Genomic DNA, 12,392 nt, shown 5'->3' with positions numbered 1-12,392 from the left:
GTACATCTTTCGTTGTCGTTCGGATAGTTTCTAAGAGATTGGAACGGATCGAAGCAGAGCGACGACGCGCTTTTCGCAACCGCGTACCTATACTTACTTACTTACTTACTTACTTACTTACTTACTGATATCGACTTGACTCTTAAGAAATAAATAAATGTTTTTGAGGAGTAGAGTAGAATGTACAATAACGTGCGACGTTGGTCTCTGTGTATAATTATAAATCGGCGTTAATCGTTGCTGCTGGTCCTTGACCCACTCCTCTGGTGCTGGTTCTGCTGCTGCTCCGCATAACGCATGTGTGCTTACATACTTGCGTGGTGTTGTTTGGCGTCATTGGGAAGCAAGTTTCCTTTCACTATAATATCGCAGGTTTCGTTCAAAAACTTGTTAAAAGTTATATTGTCGTCGTTGTCTCCTACGACGAAATACTGTAGGTACATGCCGCGTGCGTGCCTATTTTATTTCTATACGTATCACGTATTACGATACGAAAATTCAAATTCAAACCTGTAAAGAAGATCGAGTAATTTTAGGTACCGACTTATGTGCATTTTTAACATCCTCGGGTTTGCGACGACGACGCGACGGTCGATACGGCAGGATTACTTTGCGAACTACAATCTAGATTCACGTCCGTTCGTGTTGACAAGAGTCGGAACTATCCGGAAACCCGTTTCTCCGCCGTACAAACAGCGGCTACGGATGAACTTTACGGGCGAGTGAGAGACACACAGAGTTTAAGTGAAAGAAAAGTAGCAACGCACTGCCTAACAAGAGACGCAAGGACGTGTAACCAAAAGATTACAATTTGAACTGACTGAGCTGAGCTGAGAACTGTTGTGAATCTTAAACGAACAAATACAAAAAACGATCACAACGGAAACAAACTTACGAAACTTAGCACCGACACAGAGAGAGAGAGAGAGAGAGAGAGAGAGAGGGAGAGAGAGATTGCGAGTTGAATTACGGAGCAGCAAAGAATCGAAAGCAGAAACAGCATGAGCTCGGCAGTCTACGTTGGTCTCGACGTTGGTTGGCTGGTTGTTCGGTCTGTACGTACGTCCGTCTCTGTGTCGGTCCATCCGTTTTCCGCCCCTCTTTCCCTCTGGCTCAACCCCCTCCCCCCGCCCCCCGGCGCACACAACACGTTGAGTCGAGAGAAGCCCGCAGAGCACTCCGCCACATTGATTTTACCGGTCTCACTTACACGCGTGTCCGAGCTGTTCACCGAAGGAATGTCTCATACGCCCTCTCCTCCCCTCTCGTATACCTCGCCTCCCTCATCGTCAGGCATCTCTCGCGCTCTCGTTCGTTCTGTTGTGATATCGAGGCGGGCGAGAGGAAGGGGCGGTGGCGGCGGTGGCGGTGGCGGTGGCGGTGGCGTCGGTTAACGCCGGGGAGGGTGGAGGTTGCACCTTTTGCCGCATCTCGGATTCTCGCGCGTTGCTCATTTGCCGGTACGTAGAGGAGAAACCTCTCCGTTAGAGAGGTAGAGAGTGGTTGGTAGTATGCGAACGCACGGTGGTTGGACAGTTCCGTTTCGATTAGGCGAATCTGCCGTTGTCGACGTAGTCGTCGTAATCGCCGTCATCGCCGTCATCGTCATCGTCATCGTCGACGTGATCGCGTTTTTCGGTCATCATCAATCGTGTTATAAAAACAAGAAAAACTACTACTACTATTATCACTACTACTACTACTGCTACTACTTTTACTACTACTTTTACTACTACTACTACTATTACTACTGCTGCTGTTGCTGTTGTTGCTGTTGCCGTTACTATGACCGTATCATCGGTAACGTCGTTTACGCTATTCTTACACGGAATTATGTTGACGGTTATGAAGATGATAATGACGTTGTGGTCATTGACTATTACGATCACGGGAAGATACGCGATGATTCCTACGATTGGTATTACCACGATTATACTTCTTTTATCTGCTGATACCTGTGCGGAGGATCGAGCTTATTAAACACGTCGCGCTACTGCCGCCGTCGTACGGTCGAGTTTGTGAAGTAGAAAGACACTCGCCTCGCCTCGACTCGACTCGACTCGACTCGACTCGAGTCACCTCACCTCACCTCACCTCACCCACCTCATCCACTTCACCTCACCTCACCTCGTCTCGCCGCCTCGCGACCGACCTACGGAACGTGGAGAGAGCAGGGCAGCGGCGGTTATGGCCGCGACTACGCCTGGCTTCCGGGGTTAAACTCGCCACCCCTGCACTGCACATGTCCCTTGTTCATCTGGGTTCGTATTACGCACATACTAGACATGTGTGTGTGTTCATATATCATCGTTGCTTATAAATTATCACGTCTGATGCGTGACTCATGGGGGAGGGGGGGAGGTGTGTGTGCGCAAGAAAGAACGTTCGCCAAAGATGCATCGCGAATAGACTATTTATTGAAAGAAAATAGTATATAAAAAAAAAAAAAAATAATAAAAAAAAAAAAAAAAAAAAAAAAAATAAAGACACGTGTCTCGCGTTACGCGGTAATTGCATTATTTTTTTTCATTTATGGATGCAACAACTATGTCTATGACTAATTGTGGCTGAAGAGGGAGATGCGCGCTGATTTTGGTCGTGGTACGCAGTGTTGTGTCGGTACTTATACGTCGCTTCTCAATTTCCGAATACAATTGGAAAGTCACGACGCATTTTAGTCTGACATTTCCTTTACCCTTGTTGCATTCGTCACTTATTTTCATTCGAACTACAACCTTCTCGATATTCCGTTGTCACATTCTGTCTTACCGTCGCATTCATCGTTCAATTATACTTACGGTTGATGTCAGCGGCGGATCAGTCGGATCGTTGAATTGAAGAAAAACGTAGATAAAAACATCATCGATGTTATGGACGCAGTTAATAGATAGACAGTCAGATAAATACATAGTTAGATGAATAGATAGATAGATAGAATCACCAACTTGTCGAGCAATAATACCACGTATAAACTAGGTAGGCAGGTACGTACGTACGTACGTATGTACAATAGGTTGATAGTGATGTGGGGGGTAGGCAGGCAGGCAACCAGGCAGACAAACGAAGGAACGCACGAGGTCTCCTTCTTTCGCACGGTTTTATACGGCACGCGTATGTATGTATAATACGTATGTAAAATATACGTACTTAGGGAATCATGTAAAGTCGGACATTAACTACGATGACAACTACGAGACGTACCAGCCATTACCTAATGCGGTATTCCAAATTTCTAACATATCCATCCGTATAGTCGTATATAACATTAGTATAGACCTCAGGATAGATATCACAGAACTCTGTCTCCGTCAGTCGCAAATCCTCAGCTGTTCGTCCCTTCTACCCATGCTTGTAACTCTTTATGCATTCTTGGTTTTTAGTATCTATGGTTACGTACGTCGCGTGTATTTTGTTTGTGTTTTTTTTTTTTTTTTTTTTTTCACTTCGTTATCACATACCTATATATGTCGTACGCACATCTATATTCTAATATAGATTTATGAGGGTCGGAGAGAGACGGAGCGAGAACAAGAACGAGTAAGAGAAAGAGAGAGAGAGAGAGAGATAGAGCGTAGAGGTATTGTATAGTAAGTAAAACTGTCTCGAATGTTGTGCGTTCGCGCGTCGCGTTGTATGGAGAGGCACACGATCCGCAATCTATGTATACGTTCATGTATCTATGCATACAATGTATGTATGTATGTATGTATGTACGTATGTATGTACATGCGGCGGACGCTGCTCTTGTCCCGCGCCGCCTCGCAACGAACTTGCGTGTTGTCCCTCTCTTTCTCTCGCTCCCTCGCTCTCTCGCTCTCTCGCTCTCTCTACCTCCCTCCCTCCCTGCCCCCGTCTCGACTTGCCCCCCTCTTGCCCTTCTGCCTGTCCCCCTCTGACTAGGGACCTCCATTTTGTCGTGATTCCTCTAGCACTAAACATATATTGCATATTTCGTTTCACACTTGCATATCGAATCAAGAGTGTGGCTCTTCTGTTTTCCTAGAATTTTTTTTTTTTTCGCCATTACTTTGTTGTTTCTTTATTCCTCCCTCAACACATTCGTTAATTGTGCCAATGGTTGACGTACCGCCGATTGGCTCAAACAGCAAACGTGATTATGGGGCTCTGTCGTGAACCATCCTGGAAGGTGCCTCCTCTTCTCTCTCTCTTTCTCTCTCTCTTTCTCTCTCTTACCATATCACTCTGTCTCTTTCTCTCTTCTCCTTCTTTCTCTCATTCTGAACCACTCTGACGTTTAGGTGTGTGTGTATGTGCGTGTCTGTATGAATGTCTCATATTCCTCGAGCACCTGTGTGGGTATGTGTCGCTGTGTCTATACTTTCTATCATCAATGTTGTATCCATAATCTATTTCATTATGTTTATTCGGCTCAATTTTTGATGATCTTCTTCAACCCTCGTTGTTGTGTTTATCCGAGTCATCAACTCAATGATTGAATATAGAATCTTACGTAAATAATCAGATGACTGCTTTTTTGTTTGTGTTTGTGTTTTTTTTTTTTTTTTTCTACTCACCTCTTCCTCCCAATGATTTTTTATATACCTAATATCATGCAATTTTCTACATACAGATGTCTGCTGGATCACAAATTCAGATGGCACCCCAATCAACTGTAAACTCTGGTCAGTCGGTTCATAGTCAAGACTCAAACATGAGCACCGGTAAGCATAAGTACAGAGTAAACTTTCTTCTTTTTTTTTCACTCTACGTAGTAGAGAAGAAGGCAGTAAAAATAAATCGATAGAAATTGAATTCTTTTACAAAAGAAAATAAAAATGTGAACCCGCCTTTACTCGATATCACTTTTCCAGGCTCGTCGCATAGTGACAAGGAGGTGGACCCCAATACTCCTGAGAAGGTGCCAAGGACTCCGTCGGAAAGGAAGAGAAAACGCAAGGTAGATGACGGGGTCGGGGGGGTGCCAGGGGGACCTGTGGGGGGCAAGGGGGCTCGCTCAGTTGCTGCGCTGGATAACAAGAAGATCAACGATTACTTTGCCAAACAACATCCAGGAAACAGTCCGATTCGACTTACGGGAGCTAAGAGCCCCTCCCCCCAGCAAGGATACCCCATGGTCAGTTTAAACATAGTCATATCACGTCTCCTTTCTATTCGTATCTACTTTGCACATCATGTATAGTTTGATAGAGATATTGGTATGCACTGTGATAAAAAAAAAAAAACTTTTCTTAGGAGAACTTACGTTTATTACGTCTGGTTGTTCGCAATGCAGTCTTATCACTAAGCTTTAGTGCAGGTATTTTCATATTAAAATTGATAAAATTTACTGCCTGTATCGATGATCCATCGATTTCTTTTTTTTTTCTTTCAAAGTACATCTTGTACCATTCACGTCGAAAGAAAAGAGAAGAAATAAGAAGAAGAACCTGTTGCATATTACAGTGTGAAGGAGAAGTACATTTTAATAAATGTTTTTAGTTTTTTTCGTAAAATTTTGATCAATCATTATGAGTCGAGAGTAGATATAATTTATTGTAATAAGGCTGCATTTTGAAAATATCTTATTCTAAATATACCGGTATCTTTAAAATCATGAGTTTGCACGTTCAGGATACTGAAAAATGTATTCCACTTTTTTTTGCAATTTATGTAAGTCGACTGGTGCAATTATTCCTGAAATTATCCCTGACAATCTGATTTGCGAGGTTCAGTCTTGGGCTTACATGTCATAATGTGGGGTGGGAGGTGAAAAATCATGTGAATTTTATTGTCAAGTTCAACATTCCAATGTACATGGGTCGTTTTATAAGTATGATAAGGAAAGAAAGAAAATCACCTGTTTTTGGAAAACAATATCAAAAAGTGACATCATCCTTCTGCACAGCAACAATGAACTCATTTGACGAAAATCGACTGTCTTAATGGCGAACTTCACGAATTAAACTTCCAGCTGCTGCCCCATCCATTCCAATCTCTATATTTGGCTTCTTCTGACTTTTTCCTGTACCTAAACCTGAAATTCCATCTCCGAGGAAAACAAATTTCGTCAAACGAAGAGATCATTGCTGTTGTAAACGAGTTTGCCTAAGTGTTCGAAGCACAAAGGAGTCGGAATTGAGAAATAAAGATGCTTTTTCTTGAAAGCAAGTGATTTTCTTGCTTGCTTTGTCACACTTGTAAAACAATCTACGTACGTATTCCTTATCGGTGCTGCAAAACCAGTAGAAAATTATCAATCGTTGTTTTTTTCATTATTGAGCATGTTAATTTACCTTTCTTGTTCATCAATCAAATTAGTATTTGAATATCCTGGCTGCATAATTTGCTGAATTTCGGGTCCGCGTTTTTTATCAGCTTCTTTCTGTTCAGATTCTTTATTCAGTCTTAAAGATCATCCGCTGTGCCAGCGATTGAGAAATAATTCTGTGGCTAATGCTCTGACCTGATCTTTTTATCATTCAGTACCCGCCGTCGCCGCAGCAATTGTTGTCGCCTCAAGTAACGACACCGAATTCTTCGGTGGCGGAATTTTCGTCGTTGATGCAGCCACCGCGACCCCATCCACAGCCTCCACCTCCCCCTCCACCAGCCTCTACACAACCTGCAAGCTCGATGGTCAGCAAGCAGGTGCAGGTAAGGCCTACCAACCTCCCTAGGACAAGCCAGGTCAGGCAAGCGAAGACTAACACCCCAAATGTAAGCACCATTCGGTTGTTCCTGCAAGCACTTGACGAGTAGGGTCTGGTCTATCTCTGTTGGGCGAAACGATAATTCTTCGTCATTCCTACGTTTTATCGAGGAAAAAAATTCCTCCATCGTTGATTAAAAATGTCGCAAGATTCGAAAAGAGCAAATTTTTCTCGGAAGAAGTACCAGCTAAGCGTGTTAGACAGACTTTCTCCTTGTTGAGTGTTTGCAGAGACTTGAGCTAGCTTATTGCTGGCAAAAATCACAACGTTGTTACAATTTGTCATCATAGAAATACGGGGGCTACCTTGTGATGGTATTAAACGCGTCGATTTAATTGAATTCATATTTATAGTTGATGTTTTCTTTTCTTACCCTTTTCTCGGCCAACAGGTAACAATAAATTCTATGTTTCATATCTTCTTCTCTCTCTGCCTACATTTTTGGTGTTTTCTTTGCTGCCTGTGAGATATATTTCTACATCTTATTTCAATTATATTCCACAAAGTATCAGTTATTCTATTTTAATTCTGCAATATTCTACGACATCAATGCATTGTAGAAAAATACCACAAATCGTACTTTCAATTTTTACCAATTTCTCAGAAATTAATTGCTAGGTCTGTTGAAACGATTCGGAGTAATTAATTTCAAACATCGTTATTCTGTTGTAATGTAATATGACTTTTACGTAATGCAACAAGGTAGTAGCTGCTATTTATGAAACTATGCTGACAAATGTATCAAACGTTACATTGGTAAGAGGTCACGAATCTCTAAGCACTCCTTTGTGATATTTTCAGACGGAGCTCACTTGCCAGAGGATACAGGAGTTTGAAACACAAGCTTCTTCAGATCTGGAGTTACGTAATAATAAAATTGACGAATTGAACCGAGTAAGTACAATATCAGAGTTTTGCCAAACTATGAAATCAGTTCCTGAACTCTTGATTTAACAAGCAATTGTTTTTACGGGTAAATTTATTCGCATCAAAGACAAGTAACTTTCTTAGCTTACGGTGTACTACTAAATGACCATTTCTGTCTAGAACAACTTGATTGAGGTATTAACGGATATTACACTTTTTCAGACTACGGAGGAACTTAGGCACCAAATGGCTAATCAGCAGAAAGTGATTGAGCAGCACAAATCGCATATAAATAAGTGTATAGACGTTGTAAAGAAGTTATTAAAAGAAAAATCAAACATAGAAAAAAAAGAAGCTAGACAAAAGTGCATGCAAAATAGACTGAGGCTAGGCCAGTTTGTGACTCAGAGGGTAGGAGCAACTTTTCAAGAAAATTGGACGGACGGTTATGCGTTTCAAGAATTGGCGCGGCGGCAAGAAGAAATAACGCTGGAAAGAGAAGAAATTGATAAGCAGAAGAAATTGCTTCTGAAGAAAAGGCCATCTAATAGTGAGACAGGACGGAAACGGAGTCAACCTCAACCTTCCTTGCATAATGGTACTGAAGCTACATTTCTAAAGCCGGACGCTGTGCCAGGATCGTATACGTGGCAGGAATACTACGAGGCTGATGAAATACTCAAGGTAATAATTTACTGATGCGTTAAACGTGGTTGATCTTTTTCTTCTACTCTTTAAAATGAGCAGCATTCTTTTAATCGTAAATAATTGGGAAAACGTGACTCTTCAAGAACGTTTGTAAAATGTTGGTACTTCGTATTCAATTTTGTTTACTAATTGCTTGTTTTTCACTTTCTCCGTTTTCTTTTCAAGCTGAGACAAAGTGCACTGAAGAAAGAAGATGCAGATCTGCAACTCGAGATGGAGAAGCTTGAAAGAGAACGTAACTTGCATATTAGAGAACTGAAACGTATACACAACGAGGACCAATCGCGCTTCAACTCTCACCCTGTACTCAACGAGCGATACCTTTTACTCATGCTATTAGGCAAAGGCGGTTTTAGCGAAGTCCATAAGGCAAGAATTTGGACAAATTATATGAAAATATTAAATATTATAAGTGAATGCACGCGTGCATGATATTCTAAATTGACATTTTTTTTTCTTTTTCCATTATATCAGAAGCATTATTTTTCTCTTATAACAAACAATATTTTAGACTTGTACCTGATCTGTTTATATTATTTACAGGCATTTGATCTGAAGGAACAACGCTATGTGGCGTGCAAAGTACATCAACTTAATAAAGACTGGAAAGAAGACAAAAAAGCTAACTATATAAAGTGAGTACAATAATGGATAATTTGTCTAGGATGAATGATTTAAAGTGACTCGGGATTTGTTCTAAAAAATGCCGTAATCAAGCTAACGTCATAAATATTTATTTTTTCAGGCATGCGCTGCGGGAATATAATATACACAAAGCACTAGATCATCCACGTGTTGTTAAATTGTATGACGTCTTTGAGATTGATGCCAACTCGTTTTGTACAGTTTTAGAGTACTGCGATGGTCACGATTTAGACTTCTACCTCAAACAGGTAAGTTCATTGGTCGTTGAGAACCACATCTGAATGTTCAAAAAGAGATCCTACGTGTCCCACTTGTTGTATATTATAATCATTCAAATCTGTGTATTTATTAGCATAAAACTATACCGGAGAGGGAAGCGAGATCAATTGTCATGCAGGTTGTTTCTGCTCTGAAGTACCTCAATGAAATAAAACCACCTGTCATTCACTACGACTTAAAACCAGGTAATAAGTTAGAATTTTTTATTCAACTAACGAACACGTAACAAAAAAAACCACACGTTTACTTGAAAATGGGAAATGCGACAATTTTTCGAATCTGATAAAAAAAATTTATTACCCTTAGACTCAATCCTAAAATGTGTATATTTGATCAGTAATCATTGAATTATTTCAGTCGATTACAGGTATAATAGAGTCAACCTGAGATTCGACATGTCAAGGTTATCTCTTTTACGAACTTGTTTTTAACATAGAAAAATATCATTGAAATTTTATGGTAACCGTTTAAAGTCTTGACTATCGAGTTTTTTCCTGTTTAGATTTGCGATATTCATTGGACTGATAACCATACATATTGCCATGTCCACATATTGTTGTTTTTTTCTTTAATACATCATTTTTAATCGCTATTCAGATACAGAAATCTAACTCTCTACTTGAAGGTAATCATCAAAGTTGACATAATTTGAACTTTACATCTAGCGAAAAAAAAACATAAATGCCTACTTTGACCTGACGGTTACTGATTCCACACATCGCAGCTGCATCTTTTCAATTGCATTTCCCCAATTTGTTAATTGTGATGAAACTAATTTTGGCTTCTGTATTTTCATTACAGGAAATATTTTATTGACTGAGGGAAACGTGTGTGGCGAAATTAAGATAACAGATTTTGGATTAAGCAAAGTAATGGATGAAGAGAATTATAATCCAGACCATGGAATGGATCTAACCTCCCAAGGGGCTGGTACTTATTGGTAAGTGTGTATTTTCGTAAAGAATTATCTAGGAAACGTATGTTTCTGAAAGTTGAAGTTAGACTTAATCCCAATCGTTTACACGTGTATGAAATTTGTTTTTCACAGGTATCTACCACCGGAGTGTTTTGTAGTTGGCAAAAATCCTCCAAAAATATCGTCCAAGGTTGACGTGTGGAGCGTCGGTGTGATATTCTATCAGTGTCTCTATGGCAAAAAGGTAAACAAAATGGATAGTTGACCGTTGTGTTTTATAACCATTCGCTTTGTTACACTTGATATAAAGCCTAATGAACAAGTTGAATAAATTCAATTTCCTTAAATTGCACTTTCGTAATTTCCCCAGCCCTTTGGTCACAATCAGTCGCAAGCAACAATCCTTGAAGAAAATACAATACTAAAAGCAACGGAAGTACAGTTTGCCAACAAGCCGACCGTGAGCAACGAAGCTAAGGTGAGTAAACTTTCTTATTCGTTTTCATCGATATTCACGAAGAAAGAAGCTTGCTGATTCGTTTGTCCTTACCATGTTTTATAGAGCTTCATCAGAAGCTGTCTGGCGTATAGAAAAGAAGAACGTATAGACGTGCTAACGTTAGCGAGACACGAATATCTACAGCCTCCGGTCCCAAAGCATAACCGTCAGGCAAATAGTCAGCAGCAGCAGCAACAGCAACAGCAACAAATTCAGCAGCAACAACAGCAAACGTCATTTACCACTGGCATGTTTAGTGGTATGAATGCATCTAGCAGTTCGTAGTGGAAAACAGACTAGAACACGTATAAACTAATAAAATAACAAAGAAAAAATGAAATAAATTAAAATAAACGAAATTACATGCCAAATCTTAAATGATGAGCTGTTGCACGAGGCCGCCCTCATCTCAAGAAAATGCCAATAAGAACAAGAGCAAGAATAATAACGAAGAACAAGAACAAGGTTTTTCGTGAAAGCAAAAAATGTAAATAGTGAAGATTTCCGTTGTAGCTATACCGTATAAATTAAAATAAACACCCGCCATATATACCGCAAGAACATCGTGCGGCTGGTGGTTGCGAATTTGGGAAACTTGCGTCTCTTTGCAAACAACGCCGAACTCTACTTCAGCATTCAGCATGACAAAAAGATGAAGGGAAGAAAGAAGTTGTTGAAAAAAACCACGTGTTCGTAAATATTAATTTCTATTTATTGTTCTTTGTCTTGAACAGCAAGCTGACTGACACAGTGTTCAAAATGCGGAATTTTGCAAGAAAATTTATGGACAGATAGAAAATGTGAGAGCAAGCGGAATATACAGAGAGGAGGCGTGGGTGAGAGAGAGTGAGAGAGAAAGCGAGAGTGAGACGAATATAAAAAGAGAAACAGCATGAGAATGAAGGAGTGCGAGATGAAGAGAGACAAACAGATAAATATGTGATAAGTCATTGTGAATTAAAGTGTAGTTGACTAAAAATCTAATATGGAGTCATCCAGTGGAAGTGCTACTCGGTGAAAAGATTATTGATGAAAGCAAGGCAAATCCTTGAATGCGTGGGTGGTCGGTAAGAGAGGGTGGGAGGGCGAATTTTTTTTTTTGTTTTTTTTTTCTATGTATATTAAAAATAATGACAATGAGAAAAACAAGAGAATAATGATAAAAATGATTTAATGAGTACCGAAGGAGCGACAGACTCCTTTACCTAAAAACGGAACGGTTCCTCTCTTCTAACTTTATGTATATGCGTGAATGGACGACGAAAGAAAGATTGTGTTGTTAGTTAAGCGTGCGTGTACATAATTTATACTATATATATACATATATATATACACACACATATACATATAGATATACATATATAATGAACGTGTATACATATATATATGTATGTATGTATATTGTGTATGTATTTTAAGGTATATAATAATGTATGTGTATATATAAATATATATATGGTGTAAAAAAAAGCATACAAAAGAAAAAAGGACGGACAGCATCGACAACTGTGGTGGCTCTATCCTCGCATGACCGCCGTGCGGTTCAAGTATTCCATGAATATTTGGCCGTACTTCATGTTACTTTATGCAAATATTAATATTATTACTTATATATATCATGAATAATAACGATTAACAAAAAAAGTATGAAAAAATGCAAAAAAATATATGAAAAACCAGACATTAATACAAGATACACACTCACACATACACATGCACACACGTGGAGAGTTGGTTGGTTGTGTTCCTATTCTGATGAAACGACGGGGCTGTCAGCTACAGGATTAGCCTGAGTCTGACACGAAGA

The 12,392-nt window shown here is 39.8% G+C and overlaps 1 protein-coding gene across 10 annotated transcripts in view; it reads left to right on the top strand.

Annotated features, from left to right (window-relative positions):
• LOC124410408 (serine/threonine-protein kinase tousled-like 2) overlaps nt 1-11,260 on the top strand; it is a 34,731-nt gene extending 23,471 nt beyond the window's left edge. For 5 of the 10 annotated variants that reach the window (XM_046888746.1, XM_046888755.1, XM_046888752.1 and 2 more), the window contains 13 exons: nt 4,592-4,682; nt 4,833-4,918; nt 6,445-6,678; nt 7,473-7,565; nt 7,761-8,222; nt 8,412-8,615; nt 8,790-8,881; nt 8,992-9,139; nt 9,244-9,355; nt 9,972-10,110; nt 10,219-10,330; nt 10,457-10,564; nt 10,649-11,260. In XM_046888746.1, coding sequence (XP_046744702.1) covers nt 4,592-4,682; nt 4,833-4,918; nt 6,445-6,678; nt 7,473-7,565; nt 7,761-8,222; nt 8,412-8,615; nt 8,790-8,881; nt 8,992-9,139; nt 9,244-9,355; nt 9,972-10,110; nt 10,219-10,330; nt 10,457-10,564; nt 10,649-10,870 — 2,103 coding nt within the window. In that variant the 3' untranslated portion in view covers nt 10,871-11,260. Of the gene's footprint in view, nt 1-1,398; nt 1,461-2,118; nt 2,262-4,050; nt 4,148-4,591; nt 4,683-4,832; nt 5,096-6,444; nt 6,679-7,472; nt 7,566-7,760; nt 8,223-8,411; nt 8,616-8,789; nt 8,882-8,991; nt 9,140-9,243; nt 9,356-9,971; nt 10,111-10,218; nt 10,331-10,456; nt 10,565-10,648 lie in introns of those variants that run through there. The other 5 variants (XM_046888754.1, XM_046888753.1, XM_046888751.1 and 2 more) reach the window with 5 other exon arrangements.
• The last annotated feature ends 1,132 nt before the right edge of the window (nt 11,261-12,392 follow it).

The sequence above is a fragment of the Diprion similis genome, chromosome 9 (assembly GCF_021155765.1).
Source record: "Diprion similis isolate iyDipSimi1 chromosome 9, iyDipSimi1.1, whole genome shotgun sequence".
Taxonomy (NCBI): domain Eukaryota; kingdom Metazoa; phylum Arthropoda; class Insecta; order Hymenoptera; family Diprionidae; genus Diprion; species Diprion similis.
Note: the sequence above shows the minus strand (reverse complement) of the source record. Positions and strands in the feature narration are given on the sequence as shown.